A 27876-nucleotide genomic window follows, 5' to 3' on the forward strand; every position below is an offset into this window, starting at 1 on the left:
TCCCTGTCTTGCAGAAGCCACCCACACAGAGCCTGCCTCTCTCCTTCCCTTTCCCAGGCCCGGGGGCCCAGGAGCCCGGACCTTACAGAGCACACAGTGAAGGACACCCACCGTGGTGAAGTGCCTGTCAAGTGCACCCTCCTCTCCCGCTAACTTCTAGTGCACAAGTTAGTGATGTGTGACGCTGGGGGGAATCTGGGCTAGGACATTTTTGGTAAGAAATGACGAGAGCTAACACATACAGCACTCACTCCATGCCAGGCCCTGCTTTATGAGCTTTGCGCACATTCATGCAGCTCTACGAGGGAGACTTTTCCCACTTGGGATATGAACCCGGACAGCTGCCTCCACTTTGGACTCCTGACACCTGCACTGTAGAAGGCCGGGACACAGAGCTGTGTCCAAAGCCGCCTTAGCCGTGCAGAGTTAGAGATGCATCCAGGACGGGTGCGCCAGAGTTCGAAAAGGTACTAGCTCTGCCACTCCCTGAGCCTCAGTTTCCTCATCTGTAAAGTGGGCCTGCTGTTGAGGACAAAATTATGATGTGTATAAAGTGCCTAGTGCAGAGAGCGCTCACTAGATGCCGGCTACTGTCATTGTCATTAGCATCCCAGATCTGGAAACTCTGCCCAGGGGCTGCAGGAGTCTTGAGGGACTTGCAATTTACCAAGAGTGGTGGACCCCGCCAAGGAGAAGGGAATCCAGGATGCTCAGAACATCACCACGCCCTCAGCAAAGGTAGCAGAGGGTGTTGGGGGGAAAAAGAGCAGGAGAAGGAGTAGGAGTAACAGCAGACCCGTGGGCCTGCTCCAAGCCAAGAGTCGGCTGTGGACCCACCAGGCTCCCGGGTCACCTTTGCAAGGCCGGGCCCCCATGGGCAGCTGTGCAGAGGGCAGCTGCAGAGGGCTGGGGCCGCCACTCAGAGGCAGCAACAGGGTGGTGGGCCAGGCTGTGCGTATCTCTGCCTTGGGCACTACTCTCTCTTGCTCTGTTCTCTATACCTACCTGTACTCAGGCCCTCGCAATCCAGCCTCCTTGCCGCCACCCCAGCCAGTGGGACCCTTCCCTCAGAGGGCATTTCCCAGGGCTGCCCTAAAGGGAGGGTCAAGATCCTGCATTGCTTGCGTTCCTGGCAGCGTCACACTACCTGGCATACAATGGGTGCCCAACAAGTGTGCCTGAAAATGGCATATGGTCTACACAGACTCAACACCTGCTGTTTGCCAGGCAGTGCTGGGCACACTCTGGGGCCACAAGTGTATGGACACAAGTCCGTGCCGCCCTTGGAGAGCTCACATTTGGTGGGGACAGGGACATAGAAAATTTCAGGTCAGTGTCATCTAATACAACCTGAGGGGCAGGGATCCAGAAGGGTCAGGGAAAGTTCCCATGGGAGATGGTGCCTCTAATCCAACCGCTCACTTACAGACAAAGAAGCAGAGCTCAGATTGGAAAAGTGATTTTCCCAAGTTAAGGACAGCAGGTCAGGGACCACATCAGAGCTGAAAGGCAGTTCTCCTAGCCCCAGGTCAGAGTTCCTTCTAGAGCAAGGACGCTCATCCTCCCCAATGACACTGGGCCTGACATTCTTCATGGTGAGGGCTGCCTGTGCCTTGCAGGATGTTTAGCAGCGTCCCTGGCCTCTGCCCACTAGATGCCAGTGGTACCCTCCCTATCAACTGTGACATCCAAAACGCCTCCAGGCATTACCAAACGTCCACTGAGGAGCAAAACTGCCCTCGCTCGAGAGCTACTAGTCTAGAACTTGGGAAATCTGAACTGAGATAAGAGAGGCAGCAGCCAAAGTCAAGCCCTGGGTCACAGATGTGGACGAGAAAGTCTGGTGTCAGGGCTGGGCCAGCCTTGCAAATAAGCACCAGGCTTACCAGCCCAGGCTCACTTTTTACCAGTGTGCCCGCACTTCTGAGATCCCTTAGATTTGAGTCTCACTTGTAACTTTTTCAAAGTGCTTCAGCTCACCACACCCCTGTGAGGTGTATAAGAGAAAATATTCTGTTATTATCCTCATTCTACAGATGAGGAAATTGAGGTTCCAGAAGCTTAGATGCACCAAAGTCACCCAGTGAGCTAGTGGCCAACCCAGGCTGGAACTCCCCGCGATGGGGCCGCCCCAAGACAGAGACTGACAGGGCGGAGAGAGGAAGGTCTTTCAACTTCTGCATCTACTTCTGGAAGCCTGCGTCCCTAGAACTCAAATCCATTAGTTCCTAACAATCCCCAGGGACACCATAACTCTGGTCTCTTACAGATGAGAAGTACGGAGGCTCAGAGAGGACAAGAGCACATCCAACTGCACACCAGAAGGCCTGGAGGGGAGCTGGGCACTAGCCCTCTTCCCTCAGTGCCAGCTCACCTCCAGGCTGGGGCCGAAGGATCTGGGCTCCTCACGGTCCATGACAGTCCCTTAGACACTGCCTGACCAATGGGTCCTTCCAGGCACGTAGCGGGCACCACTCCCCATCAACATGGAACATCTGGTACTTATAACTCCCTCCCTCTGACGCAGGCAGGGGAGGCCTGTCTGAGTGAGAGAATGTTTTCATCTGTGAATCAGTTCTGCTATTAAGAGTGATCATTCTATCGCTAATTATTGGCGATAGCAATGGTTCACAACGTTTGTGCATTTATTACACACCAAGAACAATCCTGGGGGCCATTAAAGCCCTACTGACTAAAGTGTGCCGCAGTCCCATGGGGCAGGAATTATTGGCCCCACTTTACAGATAGTCAAGCTGAGGCTCAGACAAGTTAAGGAGCTTTACGGCCAGTATGTGTGGGTGCCAGGATCCCAACTCAGACCTGGTTGACTCTGAGGCTCTGTGCTTCTCCCACTGCATCGAGACCCCAGAACTCCAAGGGGCACAAATGGGCAAATATACCAGAAAAGACAAACTCATTAGAGCCTGAAGTGGGTTTTTTTAGCAAGTTGAATAAACCATCCGTAGTCTTGCGCATCCGATCCACCCTGTAAAGAAATCCCTCTTAGAAATCACAAAGGTAAACTTCAGGCTGCCAGACCTGTGAGCATGTTGGGCTCAGTTAAGAAGGGTTTGTAGTACTAAATAGAGTGAGCCTGGCCGCTGCTCCCGGCCTGTGGTGGTCCCAGGAGGACCCAGGAAACGGGGAAAGAGCAACGTAGTGGCCTTGGTTTCCCCAGTACCAACCACCCCACTGCAGTCTCCAGATGGGGAAAGGATAGGGGATAGTGGGCAGGCTAGTGTCCCCGGGAAGCGTGGGTCCTCAGGGCACAGCAGTGTGGGATGCCCACTTACCCCTACCTGTATTGCCTATGGAGTCGCCTGTCATAGATTCCTCCTGCCAGGGTCAGTATCCATCCAGCCAAGTGCAAGCCCAGTTTGGGCAATTTTCTTCCCCAATTAAAATGTAAAGTTCAAGGTGGCACTTCTCAGAACCACCTTGAGCAAGTCCCTTCTCTCTGGGCCTCCTGAACTCACCTAGAAAAGGTGTGATGCCGCCCAGTGGCTTCTGAAGGGCACATGGCCGTGGACTTCAGGAAAAGAGCCAGCCCTGGGCTCTGAATGGAGCTGGGCCTTGCTTCCTGGCCCTGGGCCCCTTCCTGCCCTCAGCAGCCGTTTGCAGGGGGTTGTGGCTCATCCCTAGGCCAGAGAGAGGGGCTGTGGGGCAGTCCAGCGGCAAGGAGAGGTTCCTCCTCCTCCCCTCTCCGGGCCTCTGGGTCTCAGTCCCAGGAGCTGGAGCCTGGCAAGGTCAGCAGAGTGCTGAGGCAGGCAGGATGCCCATCCTCCTCTGAGAGGACAGTAGGGGCACACAGGTGACAGGAACAGGACCGGCTGGCCCCGTCCCCACAGTCCAGAGGTTCAGGGCGCAGAGGATAAGTTACAGCCCTGGTGGGTCAAGGTCCCCTTCACAATGGGTGTGTCCTGGAGGGGCTCCTTTTAACCTGCCCAGAAGTGGGAGAGAGGTACCTAGGGTTGGGAATCAACTCTAAGGGTCCCTGTCAGGGGTCCCAGGGAGGCCATCAGTGTCTGATTTAAGAGCAGGTCTGTCTCCTCAGTTAATATTTTATTGGGACCGAAACGTGGCGCCTGAGGGTTTGGTTACCTATCCCTGAGCCTTGCCAGGGGAACGGGACTGCGGGTTAAGAGTCGAAGGAACGGCCCATCACTCAGCAGAGGTTTTATGTTACTCGCTGCTGCAGCCTGACGCCCTGGGCTGAGGGTCCTTCCCGTTATCTTCACCCTGTGCCACCCCCCACCACCGGGCGGCCAAGCCGGCGGTGCTCACTGCGGGCGGCTAAGACCGGCGGGCCTAGGACAGCCAGGGGTGCCCTCTCAAGGTGTCATCGGCATCTCACTCACACCCACCCCAAGCGCCGCGCTTCCATCCCCTCTGGGACTCTTCGGAGCCCAAGCCCTCTCTGCCCCCTTAGTCCCAGGCCAGCCCTCCGGAGCCGGGAGGGGGCGGCTGCCGAGGCGGGCAGGGCCGCGGAGCGCAGCGTCCCTGAGGGCCGCTCCTCGCCGGACCCGAGAACCCGCACCCCGGAGCGCAAGTGCTGCTCCCTCCCCTCTGACCGCTGGCCCCCGGCGCAGGGCAGCGGAGGGGCGGGTGGCCGTGCGTTACCTTCCATGGACATGGGCTCCAGGATGCCGAACTGCTTGAGGACGGCGATGAACAGCAGCACCACCACGGCCATGGCGCACAGCTCCATGCCCTGGATGCCCATGGCGGCCCGGGCTGCCTGGGGCCGGGGCGTGCCCCTCGCCCGCGCGCTGCCTCTGGAGGCACCGGGGCCGGTGCAGCCTGCCCGGCCTCTAGGGGAGACCGTGGCTCACATGCTCCCGGCAGGCGGGGCTGCGGGTGTCGGCGGGGCCGGGGCCCCGCGGAGGGCGGCGGCGGCGAGCTGGGACCGGCCAGGAGGTTGGACCCCGCGCGGCGGCCGAGCAGAGCGCAACTTTCCGAGTCAGCCGGCAAACTTCGAGGCGCGGCGGCGGCGGCGGCGCGGAGCGCAGCTTGGGCGGCCGGCGCGGGCCAGAGGCGCCTCCATGCCCGGCGAGGGCGCCGCGCCTCTTTCGCCCCCTCTCCAGCCCCACGGGCTCCGGGGCGCGGGGGCGCGGCGGCTGCGGGGGACCCGTGCGTTCCCGGGCGCTCCCGGCCGCCCCAGCCTCCATCGCGGCTCCCCGCGCGCTCATTGGCCTAGGCGCGGCGACCACCGGGGGAGGAGTCCCCTGCGGCCCCCCCGCACCAGCCCGGGAAGGGGCGGAGGGAGGCGGCCCCGCCCCGCACGGGCCAGCCCCGAGACGGAGTCTGGCTCCGAGCCACCGCTACCCCGCCAGCCCCCGGGAGGCCGCGCGGTCGGCGGTTTCACCGAACCGCCCGTGCAGGGTGGGGCCGAGTGGCTGGGGAGGGGGCCGGGGCCGGAGAGGAAGGGAGCCGCAGCGCCGCTCCCCGTGGGGAGTCGGGGCTCCCCTCTCCTGGCGGAGGAGCACTGAGCCTGGCCACCGCCAATCTCCGCCCGGCGGGCCAGCACAGAGCTGGCCTTAGGAGGATCCGGGGAGCCCTCTCGACCCAGGGTATTTCCTACAACCATCAGCCCACGGCCGGAGATTGAACTTGGCCCGGGTCTGGCCCCCGCTGAAAATGGAAAAGTTGGTATCCAAAGTTCTCCAGTTCTGGAAACCCGCATGCGCTCGAGGCTTTGGGAGGGAGTTGGGCTTTACCATTAGAGTCTATGGAGCTGAGTTCAAATTCTGACTTTGCTGCGTGACCTTGGTCGAGTCACGGACTTGCCGCCTCCTCCTCCTCCCCAAAGAGGGGCTGGTGCCTGCCTTTCCGGCTGTGGGAAAGAGCTGAGCGGATGCCAAGTGCTACGCGCGGGCAGTGCAAGGGAGTGCTAAATCGTTTGTGGATCGCTTTCTTCCTGCCTGGGTACACTGGGTAGGAAAGGAAAGCCGCGGAAAGGAAGGAGAAAGGAAGGGGAGAGGAGGGGGCGTGGCAGGGCGGAGCCCGGAATCCTCCAAGCCCCCAAACTCCGGGACTTGAGGGCGGGAGCCGTGACTCTCCGCTGCCCTCCAGCGGGCGCTCCGCACCGCGGTGTCCTCACCAGCCCAAGACTCCGAGCGCTTGGAAGCGTGCGCTGCTGTGAACACTAAGTTCTCCTTTTCTCTGTTGTCTTAGTGGAGGGGGAAATCCAGCCCCGTACCACGCTTGTGAGCGTTAACCCTGTTTGGACCTGAGGCCTGAACAATAGCAGCTTCCATTTATGGAGCCTCTGCTACCCACTCTGTCATTCATTCAACAAATACTGAGCGTGTACTGCGTCCCAGGCGCAGGGGACAGTTCCCAGGGCAGGGCAGGGCAGGGCGGGGCGGAGCGGGGCGGGAAACCGCCGCGTGAGCCGCTGAAGGCCCCGCAGGAGCTGCAAGCGAGCCAAGCCTTTAGCTTTACTTGTAATCCTTAAGGGCTCCCCCAGTGGGCATTCCTCTTCCCCCATTTTACAGGTGAGAAAACCGAGACCTAGAGGGTGGATTATGGAAGGGGATACAGGTGCAGCCCAGGCCTGCTGGATCCCAGAGCAGATGCTGTCCCAGGAAACCGCACTGCTCCTGGTGGAAGCTGAAGCAGAGAGAGGCTGTGACGTCTCTTTCCGCCTGTGCAGTTCAACCTCACTATTTAACACACCTGGTTAAAAGACTGAGTTATTGGAGATATTTTTAAAGAACTGTAAATGCACAGCTTTCAATTCCATTTAAGTGGGCATGTGGTGAGTCTCCACTGACCAAAGGCAAGAGGTCTAAGTACAGATGCTAACGATTGCAGGAGAATGTGGTTCTGTTAGAGCCCATGAGTTGCTTGTGTGTAAAAGTCTAGAAAGGTTAAAAAGCCTCCTGCCATCTAATTTACACACTTAAGTGCTGAGCAAAATCTAGCCTGTGTCGCAGCTAGTTCCCACCAATCCTCGCTCAATAGCCTGGTTAAGAGCCCAGTGATACGAAACCTCCCTAAGCCTGTTCCTCATCCATAAAATGGGGGTGATAATCCAACCTCTCCAGGGGCTTGTAAAAGATTGAATTAGACAAGGACTGGCATGTGTCACAGGCTCCGATGGCCCCTGTTCTTGGAGCAGGATGTGTACAGGGTGCCAGACCTAAGATAGATAGGGGGGCAGAGAAGAGAGCAAGCAAAGGAAGCCATCTCGGGGGGTGGCGGGTCCTCCTGAGCTGCCCCAGCCCTGCTCCCTGCCTCAGTTTCCCCTGGTGCTGCCGAGCATCTCCCCTGTGAAGGCTTCAGTGACTGCCCATAAACACTGAGCTAGAAACGAGACATTGATCTCTGGCTCTGCGGTGTAAAATATTAACGACGCCTAAGTGGATACCAGGGCTGAGAGCAGAATGTCCGCTCGGCATTAGCAGCCCGGGCCAGGGGCCTAATGGATGGGAAGCTGATTCCCCTGCTCGTTCACTAGCCCGGGGCCTGCCAGCTCTGGGGCCAACCTAGGTCCACGGAGGCTGTGCTGGCAGCCCTGTCACACCTCCTCTTGCCCAGGACCTGGAGAGTGGAGCTGGCAGACAATCCCCCAAGTCCCACACATCCTCCCCACACCCATGAAGTGCCAGGCCAGGCCTCTCCCAGCTGCCTCTAGCTCCGCCCAGGGGGGCATTTGCCCTGGCATGCGCTCACCCCTCCCCCACCCGCCAAAGGCAAGCTGGGTGCCGGCAGTGCTCCCTGCCAGCTCCCTGCCTTGGGGGAGGGGCAGGCTCAGGGGAGGGGCACAGACAGAGAAATCTCTGCAGGGCAGGGGGCTGAGGGCTGCCACAGATGTAGAGAAATAAGAGGGAGCCACTGGCTCTTCCTCAGATGATGAGGGAAGCCTGGAGGGCCCTGAGCCCTCGCTGGAGAACTCAAGAGGTGGAAGAGGTCCCCGAGGCACTGGTGTCCTCATCTAACTTAGAACGTTTCAGAGACCCAGCTGCTTTGGAGCTGGGTGGGGTGCCCTCTAAACCTAGGCTTGCACCCCGACGCCTGAGGTTATGGTTTTCCTTTGGCCTGGAATTTTTTGGGGTTTTTTTGGCCTGGAATATTTTTGAGGCCACTCCAGTTCTGCCTCCAGGAAACCAGCCCGGATCACACCACTAACCACCTGCATTAACCCTCTCTCCTCTGAACCCCCAAGGCCTCTGCTGCGTGGGCCACACCTTCTGCGCTGTGTGTCTCAGCTGTCAGCCCAGACATCTTCCACGTCATCCGTGCTGCCCCACCGCTCTTGTGGGCAGGGACCCTGTCAGTTTGGCCAACATTCATTGGATGCCGCATGCCTGCTGTTCCTGATCACCTAGCTGCCCAAGGATTTCAAGAGGTCTTTTGACTCTTAAGGGAGGAATGGGGATGGACACATGCTGTTTAGAGGGACACATTGCCTGCAAACAGCCCAGCAAGTTAGTTGTTCCTGTCCCAACTCTCTGGAGGGCAGGCCTCCCTTGGTTCTAGTGCATTCTACTGGGCAGAGCAGGCGTTATGCAATTTATTCATCCTTCTCATATTTCATAACAACCAGACAAGAATGCCCAGGAGTAGAATTCCACAGGCCAAAGAAATGCCTCTAGGACTCCTCCCCGTGATGTCCCAGGGCTCCTCAAATGCAGCTCAGCCAAAGCCGAACACTCGGTCTTGCCCCACACCAGCACCTCCTCAAGCTCCTTATCTCGACCACTCAGGCCAAAACCCTGGCTCTTAGACTGGGCTCTGCCTGTCCCCACTCCTGCCCAGTCTGTCACCTAGCTCTGGCACCGTGCCTCTTTCTCATCCATCTCTGCTCCTGGTGGCAACCAGCCCAGCCACACCATCGTCCCTCTCTCCTGTACTCGCGACATCACCCGCTGCCCCAATGCCTCTCCCCACCTCCACTCTGTCCTCCTATCTCTTCTCCATTCGGCAGCCAGAATGGTCATCTCAAGGTGAATGTCAGGTCCTCTCCTTCCCTGGCTTGGTAATCTCCAGTGGCTCTCTGACTCAACACTGGTTGTGTTTGCCTGCTTGGTATCCCTCCCCGATTTGGTAACAGCACCCTGATTTCCTTTGTTGAACCCCCTGCCCTTGCCAGCCTCAGGCCAGTGATTTCAGAGGTTTGGGGATATGACTGGTCGATCAGCATCAATTCCTCTTTTCCTACTCCACAACACCCCTCTGCTGCCATGTGACTGACTCAGGGATGGGCACCGGATGGGAGCCAGGTTGATGAGAGACCTCATGGGACTGGCCCTGGACAAGCAGGAGAGAAGCACTCTCTCTTACTATGGCAGCTAAGTGGCCACCCCGCCACCATGTGAGGACAGAGAGCCTGAGAATGTAGTCACCTCATGAGAAAGCAGAGCAAAATGTAGAGAGAAAGAAACTGAGTCCAGTACACAATACTGTGTGCCTGGATCCAGCTGTGCCTGATGGCACATTCAAACCTATATCTTTCCGTTAGAGGAGCCAATAAATCCTCCTATTGTTGCTTAAGCCAGTGTGAGTTGGGTTGCTGTCCCTTGCAACCAAGATGGTCCTGATGAATGCATTTTCCACTACTCACAGAACAAAGACCAAAATCCATAACAAGCCCCATAAGAGCAGCTGACATCTTCTGAGCACTTACTGTGTACGAGGCACTTCAACACAGCTCATGTCCCTCATTCCTCACAGACCCCGATAAGGCAGGGGCTTGGCAAGAGGAAGACACTGAAGCACAGAGTGGTTAATGCTCTGTTGAAGGGCACACAGCTGATAAACCACAGCGTTAGGATTTGAACCCAAGCAGTCACGCTCCAGCGTGATTTTAATTCAACACCACCCCGTCCCTGTGGACCCATGTGGTCAGGCTCCTCCTCCTCTCCTTTGCTCATGTGACCGCAGCCACACTTGCAGGTACCAGGACTCTCCCATCCCCAGGTCTCTGTGCAGGCTCTTCCCTGAGCTGTAGTACCCTTCCTCCTCCTCCCCTACACACATCCTACTCATCCTTTGGTTCTCAGCTTAATGTCATGTCTGCAGAGGTGACTTCCCTGCCCTCCTCCCCTTTATTAGTCTCTACATGGCCCCTATCCCATTCCCTTTTTGCAGTTATCACAGTGTGAACTTAGTTATTTATTTGTGTGTTCATTTATTTGTTTATGCTCTCCCACTAGATTGTAACCTTCCTGAAGATACAGGTATTACCTGCCTCGTATGAGTATTTGCAAAATGTCAGATGATGCCTTTTCTCCAATTATTACAGCAGAGGGTGTCCTGTGTCACTAGCAAGAGCATTAGACTGGGAGTCCAGGAGAACCAGGGCCAAGTCCTTAGTTCCAACCCTAGCCTGTTAACAGACTTGGCCAAGGCATACCACCTCTCTGAGCCTTCCTTTCCTTCTTGCAAAATGGGGTAACTTGCTGACATTTACCTGCCTGTCACACTATGAGCTATGAGCAACTGATAAGCTGATGGATGTGAAAGAATCCAAAAACACACACGAGGGACCTTGTTCCTGAAGGAGCCTGCTTCCTCGGAGCCAGGATCAGTTCTCTTTGCTTTGTAGCATCACCCAAGTGCTGCAATCAAACAGACCCGTGGGGCCACACAGAACCCATCCACACAATCTCTGTTCCAGCCCAGCTTCAGATGAAATGTGAGAGATGTATGGCCACAGGTAACAGAAAACCTTCATTCATTAGCTTAAACTATAAGGAACTATAGCATGTCACACACAGGAAGTCCAGTAGGAGGCTGGCTCCAGGGGCAGTCAGCTCAGATTCAGCAGTATATTTAAGGATCTGGAATCTTGTATCTACCTACACTGCCAGCCACAGAGCATCTACCTTATCCACAGCGTACTGACCTCATGATCACAAGATGAATGCCTAGTTCCAGACATCACGCCTTGACATGACAACGTCCTGGGAAAGAAGGGACCATCTCTTCCTATGTCTCTTTCTTATAGCAAGGAAAACTTTTCCATTAAGCTTCTCATGAACAATCCCTCATGTTTCATTGGCTGGAATTGTTTCACATGCCATACCTAAATCAGTTGCTGGCAAGAGGAGTGAGACCACCACTGTAGCAGAGACTGCTAGCCCTCCATCAAAACTCATTCTCTTCTCTTCTACAGTAAAAAAAAATGTCTTAACCAGGGATACGGCTGCCGATAGTGACAGCATTTCTCAGACTCCTTTGCAATTAGGGGTGGCCATGTGACTAAGTTCTTGCCAGTGGAAGTGACGGGCTGCTTTGGGCACACTGTCACTTAAGACAGTGAGTAAGTCTCCTACTCATGCTCCCAGACATGTTGATGATCAGACTCAGCCATGTAGATCATGACAAACTTGGGAGGGGGCTGGGGCGATGGCGCCACAAGATGGAAGGGCTCTGGCTCCCTGAATGACCACATGGAGCACGGCCTCCCACCCATCTGGACCACTCACCATGAGCTGTTAAGGGAGAAAGAAATAAACTTTTAAAAAGATCAAGTGAAAGTTGGCTGTTTTGCAAGTAGAAGTGGAAGAGAAGGGGGAAATACCAGATATTGAAGGCTTCACAGTGCTGGAAAAGGAAAGTGCTTTTGGACCAAACAGAAGAGAAAAGTGCAAAAAAGCATCTTTCAAGGGTCCTTTAAGATTTACCAGTCGGGACTTCCCTGGTGGCACAGTGGTTAAGAACCCGCCTACCAATGCAGGTGACGCGGGTTCAAGCCCTGGTCTGGGAAGATCCCACATGCCACGGAGCAATGAAGCCCGTGCGCCACAACTACTGAGCTTGCGCTCTAGAGCCCGCGAGCCACAACTACTGAGCCTGCGTGCCACAACTACTGAAGCCTGTGTGCCTAGAGCCCGTGCTCCACAACAAAGAGAAGCCACCACAATGAGAAGCCTGCACACCGCAACGAAGACCCAATGCAGCCAAAAATAAATAAATAAATAAATAAATAAATTTATAATTAAAAAAATAAAGATTCACCAGCCAAACATTTAGCCAAACAAAGGTGAGAGGAAGTGATGGGTAGGACAAGGAAGCCAAGAAATAGAGCAGCTATCAGAGCTATATTCGGAAAAGAACTTTGGCAATGGTTACTGACCAAGGAACCAACTGGAAGCAAATGGATCAGAAACTGACCGAGTCTTTGAGGGAATTATATTGTGGTCAGAAGCCTAGTCCCCAAAAGCCTGTGACTAATTAAGACTTACAATAACTCTTGGGCCTCCCAACTTGCACTAGCAGAAAACTTGGGCAGCTCTATGGCCCCAAAGGAAGGCACACCTCCCAACACCTACTTCCAATGTGGCCAAATGAATACAAATGGGAAATGGAGAGGGAAGGTCCTCCTGGAGGGTAAGGCTGGGACGTTGGAGGAGGGGACATGGTGGGTGGTCTCAGAGAGCAGAACTGGGCCGCTTGAGCTTTCTCATTTCACTGCCAGGGCAGGTAGCCCAGGAATCCTCACTATACAAATCCTCACTATACGTGTTTCCTGAATTCAGAGAGTGAGAGCTATTTTTAGTGAGTTTCTTAGGGAACCATTGACTGAAACCGCCCACCCTGGCAAGTCATGATAATGACAGCTTGCATGAGGTATCTCACAACAGGAGGTCCCAATAAGGAACAAGGAACTAACAAGCTACCGCCAGCTGGAAGAATTCGGGAGGGGCCAAAAGGAGGAAGGAGACGTCAGCCCATAATATGTCCTGCCAACCTCCCAGAAACCTTCGAGCTGGAATCCATCTTGGCTGAGAGATGTACGCACCACCAGGAAGGACCCTGAGTCAGACCAAATATGGGCACAAGCAAGATGATTGGCCAGAGACAACCTAGAAACTAACCCCATTACCATAAAACCTGAGACTGCGAGCCACGTGCAGAGCAGTTCTCCTGGGTTCCCTTACCCCACTGCTCTCTGCCCAGGCACCCCTTTCCAATAAAGTCTTTTGCTTTGTCAGCACGTGTGTCTCCTCAAGACAATTCATTTCCAAGTGTTAGATAAGAGCCCACTCTCGGGCCCTGGATGGGGTCTCCCTTCCTGCAACAAGTTCAGGTCATGAGTGATGTGTTATCCAAATCTATCAGATTCCTGAGTTTTGGATAAAAAACATGAGAGTCCATGAAGGAAAGACAGCTCAAAAATTTTTCTGAATCTGTGCAGTTCCTGAGTTTGGATAGGGAGAGTTCTGACAGCAATGATACTTCTATTTGTAATTTCTGTCTAGCAGGATTTGATAATTGCAGTGGACCACTGTCTACTGTGTGTTTCCCGTTCTTACCTTATCTCCCTTAGGTTGGGAGGAAGTGTGCTATAGACATGGAAGAAGGATGGGCACAGGTGTTTGCTGGTGAACAGGGACAGAGACTGCCAGCCCCCATCAAAATTCATTCTACCCTTCTGTGGTGACAAACAGAGTTGTTCCTGAACACATGGAGCTTGGGACTGCATTTCCAAACCCCCCCACGGCCTGGGAATGTGATTAAGTTCCCTCCAGCAGAATGTGAGCAGAGGTGAAGCGTGCCCCTTCTGGGTGGAGCCCTTACTGCACTGGGCATAGCTTCCCCTCCCCAACCCTACCGCTGGAGCCCACATGTGGCGGTGACCAGCCTTAACCATGTAACAGTGACACAGCTCTAGGGGTTGGCAAAGCCACAAGGTGGAAGGCACCTGAATACCTGTGTAGAGCAGAGCCTCCGACCAACCTGAACACAGATCTCAAGATGGTCAAAGAGAGACAAATAAACTTCTTTGTTCTTAAGCCACTGGGTTTTGGGCGTCTCACTGTTACAGCACCTGAGCTACCCTAATTAATACAAATGTGATGGCTCAGATCAATCAGGACTACCCCCTGGGGCAAGGAAGAAGGCTCAGCTCTTCTCATGGTTGAATCTGGGGCTGAAACCAGAGCTCTCTAAAGGGGGAGAAGGTAAGGGGTAGATTGGGGCAAATAAGCAACAGTGTCTGCACTAATATCCCTCTCCTTATAGTATCTAAGCCCAAGGCCCAAGGTCTCACCCCTCTACCCTCTGAGTAAAGAGATATTAAGTAAAGAGAGTCAATTTCCTCCAATGCAGAGTTTTAAAAAGGGCTGTGTCTCACCAGCCTCTACTGATAGGCCTCTCCTTGGGTGGGGTTTAGACAAGTCAATGCCAGAGGTATTTACTGAACCCTCACTCTATGGGTGGTCCTGGTGAGCGGTCTGCAGTCAGCTTCTTATGAAGACATTTCTTAGATGGGCCATTAGAAAAGTTCAAGTTCAAGAATACTCCCTGCCATTTACTGAGCCAGGTACCTGCTAAATGCTTTATAAGAATTACCTGGTTTCATCCCCACATCAACCCTAACAATGGAGGAAACAACATCATTTACCCTTGTGGCAGAGACTTCTGGTTACATAGACTTAGTATCTGTTCTTCCCTTCTTTCTCTCTAACAGAATCCTAATTTTGTTGGGGGACAACCATCTGTTCTGCTTAAAAAAAAAAAAAAACTACATTTCCCAGCTTCCTTTGTGGCCAGAGATGGCCATGTGACTCAGTTTGGGCCAATGAAATATAAGCAGAAGGCATTGGGTGGGGCTCCTAGGAAACCGTCCTAAAGGGAGTGGGACAGACATATGCCTTTTTGCATTTCTCCCCCCCCTGCTTTCTGGAATGGGGTTATGATGGCTGTACCGGGAGCCACGAGAGAACAATACAGGATTCTGCTGACTTGAGCTGCCAGACTAAACCTAACAACTACCTACTTCTGGATTTCTCATTATTTGAGAAAACTAAACCCCTGTCTCATTTAAGTCATCATTACTTAGGTTTTCTGTTCCATGAAGCTGAGGAGAAACTGAGGCTTACGAGATGTACCCCAGGTGTTCACAGCTGGTAAGAGGCAGAGCCGGGGCTTGAAGTCACTCTAAAGTCAGTGCCACAGAGAGATGGCTGTGTGCCCCACAACCCCTTCCCCTCCATCCTGTCCTTGAGGCCTCTTCCTTGCCAGTCTTTGAGGTGAGAACTTCCTTCTAAAGGTCCAGTCCCCACCTGAGGTCTCCAGCTGTTTGTCTTGCTGCTCCTCACCACCTCCAGGTTGCCCCACTCTCTAGCCCAGTAGTTGAGTGGGTTTTCTTGGCCCCAGTCCTCATCAGCACTCCCCAGCCTACCTTCCTGCCTTTCCTCTCTGGCCCTGCTGCTCCAAGAACAACCGTGGAGGCATAGAAGCCCACGATGAGGACAGAGGAGAGCTTGGCTGAAAGATGAGGGTGGCCTGGATTGAGGGAGAGGCAGAAGGTCTGGACAGGAGGGAACCTCACTGAGAGAATGAATGAAGCCGACAGATTCTGCACATCCCAAATGCAGCCGGGGAGGAAAAGCTGTAGCTTTTAAGTCTCTGCTGCTGATACAGTGATACAGTGATTTTCTCATAACTTACTGTTTATAACAAAATGGTAAAAAAAAATTGAGATTGTTTTTAAATGGCAGTGAGGTGTAGAGGTTAATAGTGCAGGCTTTGTAGTCAGGCTGCATGGGTTCAAATCCTGGCTTTTCCACTTATTAGCCATGTGATCTTAGGCAAGTAACTTAACCTCAATATGACTCAGTTTCTGCAACTACAAATGGGAATGGTAATACCTATATCACAGAGTGAGTGTGAGGGTAAAATAAATTAGTACATGTAAAACACTTAGAACAGTGTCCTTTGCCCATCTGAGGGCTGTAGCTTCTGTTGTTATTACAGAGAAAGGATTTATTGCACATCCTAATGACACTCAGAGACCAAGCAGGAACATGGGTGAGTTTGAATACATCGGTGTTTTTAACCATACAAATGCCACTACCTCTCTCAGCTCCCTTGAGTGCAGAAAAGGAATTTCCAATCATAATGGATTAGCTGGCATCAGACTTATCTCACCACTAAAAACAACTGGACAAAATATGTAAAACAACTCTATGCGGGCACTGGACAGCAATGAACACAGAGTAATGGTCCTTGAGAGAAGGAATCACATTAAATTCATTTCATCTTTATCCCTGAACATATTTTCCAAAATGCTGGGCAGTAAAACCTCCCAGTACTGGTGGTCACACTGGGTGTAGGAAAAAGAGATCAGAGTTCAGAACTATTAAAGTGGCCATGATTTGAGGGGGCAGGGGTCTGGAAAGGAAGAAGCCACCGACAAAGATCAGCCCCCAAAATCTACATGAAACTATCCTCTGCATCCCTGGTCAATTCTTAGGCTGTGTATGAGCAGGGAGAGATTCCAAGAGGGCTTGCAGAGAATAACTGCCGGGGAAGCTGATTGCTGAACAGAGATTTCAGAGGTCATACAGCTCCAAGGAAATACTGAGGTTCAGGCCCAACCAAACTGGAGGACACTGGTGAACCCCTGTGCTTTCTTTTGAGATCCCAGAAAGGCCACACTCTGGGATTAAGACCATGCCTTAAGAAAAGAGCTACAGTCTATAAATAAGGAAAAAAGCTGAAACAGACCTGCCTTAACAAAGCCCAAAAGCAAACTTTGACAGAATTAGTGTGATTTGCCAGGAATTTAACTGCCTGCCAAAACAAAGCTTAACACTCTTTACAGGGAGAGAAACTAATCCAGAGGATCTACCACGTATCATTTACAATTCTCAGCTTGTAATAAAAAATTGCTAGACATGAGAAGAAGGAGAAAGTGGCTGATCATAAAGTTAACAGAAACAACCCAGAGATGACCCAGATGCTGGAGTTAGCAGGTAAGGACTTCAAAATAACTATAATGAATATGTTTTTAAAAATGGAAAAAGAAATGAATGAAAAGATGAAATTTTAACAGAGAATTGGGATTTTGTATCAGTTAGGGTTTGCTAAGGGAAGCAGAACTACCATGAGTGATATGGAATAAGGGCTTTATTATAAGAACGAGTCCTTTCACAGTTGTGGCAGTTCAGTAAAGAAGTCTATGGAAGGCTGTTCTCTCTATGTATCCCTGAAGTTGCTGTAGGTCAGTAGCACCAGAAGGTAGGGGAAAAAAAAAAAAACCAAGGACAGGAAATGAAGGTAAGAAAAAGTTGGAACCCACATCTGTCTCCCCCCGCCTTCAACCCTGACAACACAGGTGACCCACAGAAGCTGATCCCATCTGCCACAGAGAGCTGCACACGTGCCTGACTCAGTATTCAACAGAAAATTAAAAGTCGTGCCAAGAAACAAGAAAATACAGCTCACACTCAGGAAAAAAAGCAGTCAAAAGAAACTGTCTCTGAGTATCATGAGATGCCAGATTTAGCAGACAAAGACTTCACAGTAGCTATTAAAATGTATTCAAAGAACTTAAAGAAATCATATTTTAAAAATTAAAAGAAAAAATGAACAATGACTTAGGGATGGAGAATCTCAATAAAGTGATAGAAAATATAAAAGAACCAAATGGAAATTCTGGAGATGAAAAGTGAAATAACTGAAATTTTAAAATTCATTAGAGGGGTTCAATAGCAGATCTGAACTGGCAGAAAAAAGAATCAGTAAAGACAGATTAATCTGAAGACAGATTAGTAGGAATTATCAAAACTAAAGAACAGAGAGAAAAAACATTGAAGAAAGATGAAAAGAGTTTCAGATACTTGTGGGCAAATATTAAACATAGCAACATATATGTGATGAGAGTCCCAGAAGAACAGGAGAAAGGAGCAGAAAAAATATTTGGAGAAATATTAGCCCCAAATCCCCCAGTTTGATGAAAAACATAAGTCTACAGATCCAAGAAGCTCAAATAATCCAAAATATAATCGTGAAGATATCCACACCTATACACATCATAGTCAGTAGTTGAAAAACAAAGACAGAGAGAAAAGCTCAAGAGCAACAACAGAAAATTGACACATCATATACAGACAACAATATGAATTTAAGCTGATTTCCCATCAGAAATTATGGAGTCTGGAAAGCAGTGGAATGACATAATTAAGGTGCTGAAAGAAAAGATAAACTATCATCCAAGAATTCTTTATTCAGCAAAAACTATCCTTCAGAAATGAAGATAAAGACATTCCCAGATAAACAGAGACCGAGAGAATTCATTGCTATCAGACCTGCCTTATGAGAAATACTAAAGGAAGTCCTTCAGGCTGAAAGAAAATAATTCAAATCCACAGGAAAAAATGAAGGGTGCCAGAAATTGTAAATATGTGAATAAATTTAAAAGACTGCATAAATATATTTTTTAAAAGTTCTTCTCTTAAGTTCTTTAAAAGACATAAGTTTCCATAAACCAATAATTATAACACTGTATGCTTTGGCTTATAACATGCATAGATATAATATATGTGATGATAAAAGGAGGAGAGAGAAAAAGAAAATATATTGAAGGAACGTTTTTATATTTTACTGGAATTAATTTAATATTATTCTGAAGTAAACTGTGGTAAATTAAAATGTATACTGTAATCCCTAGAAGATCCACTAAGCAAGTAACTCAAAATAATATTTTTAAAAATCAATAGGGGAATTTAAATGGTACAGTAAAAAAATATTTGTTTAACACATCCAACGGCAGTAAAGGAGGAAGGGAGAACAAAAAAGAGACAATTAGAAAAGAAGTTGTAAGATGGCAGAGGTAAATCCAACCATAACAATAATTACGTGTGAATGGATGAAAAATGAATGCAAAAAAAAAAAAAAACACAACAGAAAAGAATATAAGGAAGATATGGGACAAAGGGCAAAGCTTAAAAAGCCTAGCAAATGTGTAATTAGAGTCCCAGAAGAAGAGGAGAGAGAGAAAGGGACAGGATTAAAATCTGAAGAAATAATGGTAGAAAAATTCCCAAAACTGATGAAAGATATCAACACACAGTTTCAACAAACTCAACAAAACCCAGGCAGAATGAATACAAAGAAAACCACAGCTAGGCATGTCATGGCCAAACTGCTGAAAACCAAACGTAAGGAGAAAACCTTAAAGGCATCCAGAGGAAAAAAGACATCCAAGGGAATAACAGTACAAATGATGATAGAGTTTGCAACAAAAATCATAGAAGCCAGAATACAATGGAATAACACTTTTTTCAAAGTACTCAAAGAGGAAAAACTGGCCAACTTATAATTCTATACCCAGCAAAAATTAAGACATTCAGAGTTTAAAACTGAGAGAATTTGTCATCAGTAGACATGTTCCACAAGAAGTACTAAAGAGATGAAGTTCCCCATGTTGGAACCAGCTTCTAGGAATAAGTCTTTGCCCATCACAGGAATCATGGGATCTCTCAGCATCTCAGACCAGAATCAGGGGCAGTGGTCTCTGGTAGGAAAGGAACTTCCTGTTCCTTAATTAAGCAGTTCTAGGTCCCATGGTTCTCATGGTCTGGAAAGACTTAGAAGGCATGAGAGAACTGAGCTACTTGACCATGTGCACACATCTCCAAGTGTCACTGTGATGGTGGACCCCTCACTGCCTACTTATGGGAAAACTCTCTTTTGATTGCCCAGTGACCTGTTTGATTCCCCCTTGGTCAGAAGGAGAGGATCTCTCTTCATGCCTCCATCCCCATACAAGGCATATCCAAATCCCCATCTAATGTCCCAGGGGTTTACAAGAGTCTAGTAATACTGAACGAGTGATGGAAGGAGGGATGCTTGAGGGCACCGTGTTCTCAGGGCCCCTCATCCTATCCCTGGTCCACCATGATGGACAATTCCCATTCCCTCTGTCACTTGGAGGACTTCTCATCTCCTCTTGGGTCTTTTCTTAACCTTACCCAGCTCCAGCCCAGGGGAACCAACCAGCTCCAGAATGACAGGACTGGATAAGGCCATCCATAGCTCTTCTCAGCAACTTCACTTCAGACCCTTATAGTTTATGCAATGTCCACCATGTTGATTTGTGTTTCTTTGGGTAAATTTGTATTTCTTGGCTGAACTTGGCTTTCCCATCTCTCTGTACTGGCAAGAGGACTGGGTAATGGTGAGTCAGGAGATCTAGGGCTGTGTAACCTAAGTTACATTGCTTCTCACTTCCTTGGGCCTCAGTTCTTCATCTCCAAAGTTGTGGATTCCTTAATCCCAAGGACACCCCCTCATATGTTGTCCTGAGACTCAGGTGCGCGCAGGCACATGAGAGCGCTCTCTGCACTGAGGGGGTCCATGGACATATTAACTAGTGCCGTGGTATTTTAACGCCACGCTGAATTAAGGCTGGGGCCTTGTGCGCAAAAGGTACACGGGAAGCATCACTGGCCAACTCAGAGTCTTCTTGTTCCCCCTGGCATTCACCCCAGTCACAGGGGGTCATCAATCCTCATGTCTTATGACACCGATGCTAAGTGCTCTCAAGTCACATCCTTGTTGCTGATCTGTGAAGATGTCTGGACATAAGCATTTCTTTGCTTGAACTTGAGCTGAGGGCCCAAGGGTGTCCTGGGGAATTTCCATCCGGGATGCTTGGTGCCTGTTTCTCGTCTTCTGCGGTGGCCTCTGGCAGCTCAGGGAGGTGTGTTTATTACAGATGCTCTGCGTCAGCTGGATGCAGATGAATGACTTGGGATCTGAGATGGAAACCAGCAGGGGAGAAGCCAGAGCTCCAGACTGGGAGCTGGAAGTCCAGGATCTGAGCCCAAACTTTGCCTCCAGCCTGTGGCCCCCAACCTGTCCATCCTCCTCTCTGAGCTCAGTGAAGTGAGGGAATCGGGTAATAATACTCACAGTAGCAGCTTCATCTACTGAGTGCTTACCATGAGCCAGGCACTCTCCTAGGCACCGACATACATCATAGCATTTAATCCTCACAACGCCCCCATCAGTATCCCCAATCACAACTGCAAATAACAGAGGCTGCAGGACTTGCCCTGCGTACTGCTCTCCAGAAGCATCGGGATTCTAACCTGAACACGCGCACTGAGAAGTTCCTTGGAAACACCCAAGGATTCTCCCTTCTCAAGGGGCTGGACTGGCCAAGGGCGGGTACCTGTGAGGCCACCACGGAGGAGAGGTCAGGGCCCAGAGGAGGAAAAATGGTTTTTGATTCTTCCTTCAATCTGGAGAGTTCAGAGTTAGAAGAGTCTTCATTCATGCGTTTACCCATTCAACATATATTTTACTGAGTTCCTACCTTGTGCTTGGCAGATACAGTATTAAATGGGGCAGACACGGCCACTGGCCTCAAGGAGCTTACATTCTCGAGGGGAGACAGACAGTGAAACAGTTACAATCGACATGGCAAAGACTGTGATGGGAGAAATACGTCAGAGGAGCTCCCAGCTCAGACTCGAGGCCCAGAGCAGGTTTCCCAGAGGGAGCTTGGATGTGTCCAGGTAGAGGTCTGAAGGCAAAGAAGGGTGAGAGGCGGATTTGGAGCAGATGGGCCAGGCTATGGAGCTCCAGGGCAGAAGAGTGCCCCACAGCGCGAGAGCAGGGGTGGGTGCGGTGTGGGACTGAAGGGGAGCCGGTAGCATGGTCATAGGGAGCAGAGGCCGAGGTTGAGGGGAGTAGGAGGCTAGGGCCAGGCAGGGGCCCAGGGTCAAGCTTGAGTTGGGACAGGGCTTCATCCTGAGGGCAAAGGAGCATTTGGTGTGCTTTCTCTATAGCGACCACTCTAACTGCAGTATGTGATATCACTTACTGTAGACTCTAAGAAAACACAACAAACTAGTGAGCATAACAAAAAAGAAGCAGACTCGCAGATATAGAGAACATTCTGGTGGTTACCAGGGGGGAGAGGAAAGGGGGGAGGGGCACTATAAGGGTAGGGAAGTAAGAGGTATAAAATAAGCTACAAGGATATATTGTACACCACGGGGAATATAGCCACTATTTTATAATAACTATAAATGGAGTATAACCTTTAAAAACTGTGAATCACTACATTGTATACTTGTAATTTATATAATATTGTACAGCAATTGTACTTCAATTAATTAACTAACTAAATACAGTAAGTCCCCTACGTACGAACGAGTTCCGTTCCAAGAGCACATTTGTAAGTCCAATTTTTTCATAAGTCCAACAAAGTTAGCCTAGGTACCCAACGAACACAATCAGCTATATAGTACTGTACTGTAATAGGTTTATACTACTTTTCACACAAATAATACATAAAAAACAAACACAAAAAATAAAGAAAACATTTTTAATCTTACAGTACAGGACCAAAAAGCACAACCACTTGTAGAGGATGCACGCACGTACAACATATGCCAGACATATGAACTAACTTACGTGATTGGACGTGCAAATGCACGTTCGCATCTTTGAAAGTTCACAACTTGAAGGTTTGTACGTAGGGGACTTACTGTAAATAAATAAAACCTGGAAGCAGCTTGAGGGGCGGGGGGAGCACGCACAGCCCACGCCACTGCAGCAGCAGGAGGGACGGGCCTCTGGCTGCCCTGTGCTGTACCCCAGTGTCCAGGGCACAAGGACAGGTGCCGCCCAGGGCTTCCCTGAAGTGAGCATCCTGGCCTCTTCTCATCACTCACATGTTTACCAAACGAACAGACTGGAGTCCAAATAAATTGTGTGTGAAACGTTGAGTCTGTCCAGCTGCCCATCATAGCCTGAAGCAGCAAGTAAACAGAGGATTTAGTGACAGAACTCAGGGGAGACAGGATGTTTTGTATTTGTACAATCTTATACGTTAGGAGCAGTTTCACAGCTAACATTTCCTCTGGCCCCTAAAGCCTGGAAGACAGCCAGGGATGTCAGGGATGTAATTATGATTCCTATTTAACAGATGGGAAAACTGAGGCCTGGCAGGGTGGGAGGGTAGGGTGGTGGTGCAAAATGTCTTCCCAAACGTCATCCAAAAAAAAAAAAAAAAAGAAAGAGGCAGAGAAACATCGAGAACCCAAGTCTGACTGATTCCAAAGCCAGCCAGGGCTCTTAGCCACCACATTGCTTTCAAAATATAAAGAGGGCATCAATTCATTAAACCGCCTCTGCTAGCCCTTCTCAAATGTGTTTGCAACAGAACCCTTTTCACGGAACACGTATTAAGATCCCATGGCCCACACTTGGAGAAACTGTTCTCCCGTGTAAGCTTGTAGGGAGTAGCCAGCGTGTCTTAGCGTGAGCCCAGCTCTGGAGTCAAGCAGACCTGGGAGCAGATCCTCGTCCTAGCTGTGGGGACCTGGAAAAGCCGCTTTCCCATCTCCTCTGGGCTCCTCACTGCATTGTTGGGAAGATTAAATAATATGACGCTCAGAATTTTTCTATTAATAGTTCCTTCTCTCTGTTCTCCCAATGCCTGCTTTCTGGAACTCCTTTTAGATGAAAATTGGACCTACTGCAATCTCCTCCATGACCTTTAATTCTGTTTCATATTTTCATCTCTTTATCTTTTAGTATATATAACTTGATAGAAATTCTAGGCTACAGTGCCTTGCCTTTTAGGGTAATCATTCTGCTATTCAACCCATCTACGACATTTTCTACATTTCAGCAATTATAGTTTCACTTCTAAGATCGCTGATGCTTTTGTATGCAGATAACCTCTTCTTGGATCTCTTTGAATATTAATTATACTCATTCTGTTCTATGCTTTTTCTCTTGCTGGTCTTCGTAACTCTGTGTTATCTTCATTTCATTGAGCTTAACGCCTCTCTTTGATGTTGTTGGTTTTCCTCAAATGTTGGGTGGCTCTCGGGCCTGTGTCCATATCTGCTTGTAAAGCGCGTGTGGACTCATCCCTGCAGAGAGGATGGGGCAGGTGGGGTGGGCGGAGCATGAGGTGTACCCATGGCCCGTCTTCTGGGACTAGGATCCCTGTGCTTCTTGGGCGTTGCCAGTCACCCCAGGCAACTGCTCTGCTTCTCAGGTCCACACGCCCACACTTAGCTCTGGTCTGGTGTGGGCACCTCCACACACAGACGGGTGGTAGGGGCGTTCCTCACCAGGATGCTGCTACTTCTGTACCCCTTCTGTCCCCGTCCAAGTCCAAAGGCTGCGGCACTCTCTATGTCCCTTTGTTCGGTGGTTTCCCTCTTCAGTGTGATCCCACCTGCCTTCTGCCTTTTGGGGATTCCTCATAAGTTCTGGCCCACTGAGGTCACCCCTTCTTCATTCTTTTCTGGCTATCTTTTCTGCCTTTCTAGGAGAGCTGGGAGCACATATACAGTGTGCTGTCTTGGCCCGGTCTCCTAACACGTAAACCAATAGGAGCTTGATCTCAGTAACTCCCACCTCTCTGAGGTTTGCGAGAAAGACTCATGAAGGCGACACTTGCCGAGCCCTGGAGTGTGCTGGGCCCTGAGCGGAGATGCCCACCTCGGTTCAGCTCTGCAGTTGCGTGCAGTCTGGTTTATCCATTGCTAAGGATGCACCAAACAAGGGACCTTGTAAAGGCCTGAGCCCAAAATGGGAAGAGAGCACCCCTGAGCCTTCAACCCCCAAATGACCCCCATTACCTGCTAATGAACCTAATCCATACATTCATTGTTTCCCCGATTCTTAGTGGAGGAAATTAACAAACAAGGAAAGTCAGACCTCTGTCGGAAACCCAAATGAACCAAGATAGGCCTTATGTATATTTTAGAACAGTGGACTCCAAGTACAGTCGGGTCACCAGTACGTTCTCCCAGTGAAGGCTGCCCCGGCCTCAGTGACCACTGGTGTGTCACATGCTGCTCTTAGGCTTGGCTCCGGGCAATCTGTCCAGAGCTTAGGAGAGTCGGTCTTTCCCTTGTGTTCTGGGCACCCCTGGCTCCCCTGTCCACGCCTCCTCTCTCCATCTGACTGCTGAGATGCTGTATTAGGGTTCCCTTGATCAAACTTGCTCAGCAAAGGGATTTATCGGCCCTTAAACCAAACTGCAGGAAGAGAAAGGACAAGAATGACCAGACACATGGGCTCAAACTGGGTCTCACCTGCCAACCCTGCATGTCAGCCTCACTCTCCCCAAATGGCTTCTTCCGCGTGGCGTGATACTTGGCTACTAGAAGACACCAGGCCTGTAAGTCACAGCCTCTCTGTTCCAGACCTGGGGCCACTCACTGTCAAAAGATCCGAGAAAGGCTGTCATTGGCCCAGCCTGGGCCTGGTGCCTGGACTTCCCGTGGGGTTTCCCCTCCATGACTTGGCCGGCTGGGTCGGGGGTCCACCTCTAGACCAAAAAGCATGCGAAAAGCTGGGGGCCCTCATCCCAACCAATGTGTAGCACAAAATGAAGGTCTGGAACACGGATAAGCGCTTTTCTGGATAGAATGAACAATAGAACCCTTCTGCAGATGCCAGGGGCCAAGCTCAGGGGGTGGGCACAGGAGCCAGAGACCTTTAAGTGTTGGCGTTCGTGCCTGGCTCGCCCTGAACAACCTCCGTCCAGTCTTACAACTTTAAATCCCATCTTTGTGCTAATGATTCCCAATTTTCTCTCTCCAGTCCCAACCTCTCTCATATGCCGATTGCCAAATGCCTACTCCATACTTCCGGTAGGATGTTTTTAGATGTTTCAAACGGAACACACTAGAGCCGAGCTACTGCGCCCCACCCCCGATGGGGAAACGGAGGGTTTTCCCACCACAGTAAATAAGCGCTCAGATCTCCAGATGCTCAGGACAAAAACCTTGACCCATCCTGGACTCCTCTCTTTCTCTCTTACACTCTACAAGCTGTCCATCGGTAAATCCTTTCAGCTCCACCTTCAAAATGCCTTCAGGACCCGCCTGCCTCTCATACTTCTGTTACTTCCACCCTGCCCCAACCTGTGGTGCCTGGTGACCGGTGATCGCACAGCCGGGCCACCCTTCCAGCCCCTGAGGCTTATTCTCCACCAGCAGCTGGAGGGGCAGCTCAGGGCGGAAGGCAGCTCCTGGCACTGCGCTGCTCAAATCCTGGGGTTCCACCTCACTCCTACAGCTGGAGCCTCCACAGGGGCGCACAGGTGCTTCTCCATCCGCCCCCAGGCTCTCTGAGCATCTCCACATGGGCCACCTCTCTGTTCCACAGACACGCCAGCTTGCCTCCACCCTGGGGTTTTGGCCCTGGCCGTCCCTCTGCCTGGAAAGCTTCCCCTCTGGCTCTTCTGTCACCGCCCCAGGTCTGTATTCAAATGTCACGTTCTCTCCAAGCCCTGCCCTGGGAGCCCCCATCCATCTTCCCTGCCCTGTGTAATTTCTATAGCCCTACTCTTTTCTAACTATCATTTATTTATCAATCGCATTTTATATCTTATAAACTCTAGGGGGATTTTGATCTGTCTAGTTCCCTGTTGTGTCCCCAGGACCCAGGACAGCACCTGGTAAACAAACTCGAGGGCTTGCAGAGTGAAAATACAACTGGATGCTCTCAGCCTGGCCTGGGGCTGGAGGGCAGGGGGTCCTGGAAGTTTACACGGGACCAGCACCAGCCCAGAGACCTCGCCGGGATGGGAAGCCCTGGCCCAGTTGTTCTTCTGCAGCAGCGGGTGCTGGCCTAGGACAGGCCACCACCGCTGGTTCCCTCCTTACTGCTCCCGCCATGGTGTCCAGCACAGCTGGGCCTGGCCCAAGTGGCCATGAGGATTTCACTGGGCAGATCAGGCAACTCTTCCTTAGCACCCCTGTGTCAACTTGGCTGGACCTCGAGGAAGAAGGGACGTGGAGCTCAGAGTGGTGCTTCTAGCAGCCCCTGGTCACCCAGCCAGGCAGGGATGGGATCCAGTGCAGCCCCCCAGTCCCCCCTTTATGGCGATGGCCTCCAGAGGGCGCTGGGGAGCACCGCCAGCGGGGAAACGCAGCGCAGGAGACCTGGCCCGGAGATGCTATAATATTGATTTGGCTCCACCCGCAGCCCCCGGGCCCAGGCAAGAGCAGTTTCTGGCCTGGGGCCTTTCCAGGGACCCATTCAGGATGGCCTCCCCTGTCACCCCAAGGAAGCTGGTGTCCTCGCCCCTCCGCTCCCATTCTTCAGCGCTGCAGGGCTGTAGCCCCACCTTCCTGCTCCTCCCAGCTCAGCCCTGCAGCTCAGCAGCTTGAGCGGCTCCTCCCTGTGGCTGCAGCAGCCAGAGCGGGGAAACACCGGAAACCTGGGCCCCTCCCCGAAGAGGTCCCAGGCCAGGCAGGGGGGCAGGGTCTGCAGCAGAAACCGGGTGAGGGGCCCCCCGGCAGGGAGGACGAGAGAAGGACCAGAGTGGGGAGGAAGGCCCTGAGTTGGCATTTTCGGGTTTGCGTTGGGAGACCATTAGGAGCTGAATTATTAAAGATGTGTGAGAGAAGAGGCTGGTTTTAAGAAAGCGTGAGTAAGCAGGACTCTCTCACAGCAGGGCACAGGATCGAAGGCAATCAATTGCCATAATGGCTGCAAATATTTACTAGGCTTAATTGTGAATTTGTGCGCCAGTCACGTACTTAACACAGGGGGGGTCCTGCCCAACACACCCCCATCAGGCTGCCCAGAGGGATGCACCCCCTGGAGACAGGCCAGTCCTGTGTGAGGGGCCCCCATGCCATAGGCTCCCCGGGGGCACGGGCTCTGAAGTGCCCTCCTAGCTTGGTCACATCTCACGGGCTGCTCAACCTCCCGGGTCTTCTGGACTCATCTGTGAAATGGGCTGATGAAGCCCACCTCAGCGCATGTGAGACCTCCCAGGAGATCAGCACTGGGTAAATGCAAGTCCTGTTGGCCCGGGCCCAGTGGGTCAGGAGGTAGAGGCCCGCCTGAGAGCAGATGCTTGGGCCTCCAGTCTTACACTGGACCCTTGCTCAGTTAAAATACAGGATCAGCTTAAGTCTCAGAAGTGGGGTGCTCTAAATAGGAGCCCCAGAAATGTGAAATGGTTGGTGTGGGGCTGCCCTGAGGCTTGGCCTTGAGCTGGGAGCCAGAGCATTTACTATGTACTCACTGTGTGCCAGACACTCCTGGGCTAAGTGCTGTGTCTTATTTAAGCTTCACGGCAGCCCAGAAAGGAGAGTTCTTTGTCTTCACTTCCTATTTTACAGATGAGGAAACTGAGGC

At 51.2% G+C, this 27876-nt stretch overlaps 1 protein-coding gene across 3 annotated transcripts in view; it reads right to left on the reverse strand.

The window, feature by feature from the left end:
* The window catches only part of KCNIP3 (potassium voltage-gated channel interacting protein 3), an 88593-nt gene that overhangs the window by 21419 nt on the left and 39298 nt on the right, over nucleotides 1–27876 (reverse strand). The window contains exon 1 of one of the 3 annotated variants that reach the window (XM_082356474.1): nucleotides 4621–5121. The exons of the other annotated variants lie outside the window; for them this stretch is intronic. Coding sequence (XP_082212600.1) covers nucleotides 4621–4723 — 103 coding nt within the window. The 5' untranslated portion in view covers nucleotides 4724–5121. Of the gene's footprint in view, nucleotides 1–4620; nucleotides 5122–27876 lie in introns of those variants that run through there. 3 annotated transcript variants of the gene reach the window in all.

Source organism: Balaenoptera borealis (assembly GCF_965194805.1).
Source record: "Balaenoptera borealis genome assembly, chromosome: 15".
Classification (NCBI taxonomy): domain Eukaryota; kingdom Metazoa; phylum Chordata; class Mammalia; order Artiodactyla; family Balaenopteridae; genus Balaenoptera; species Balaenoptera borealis.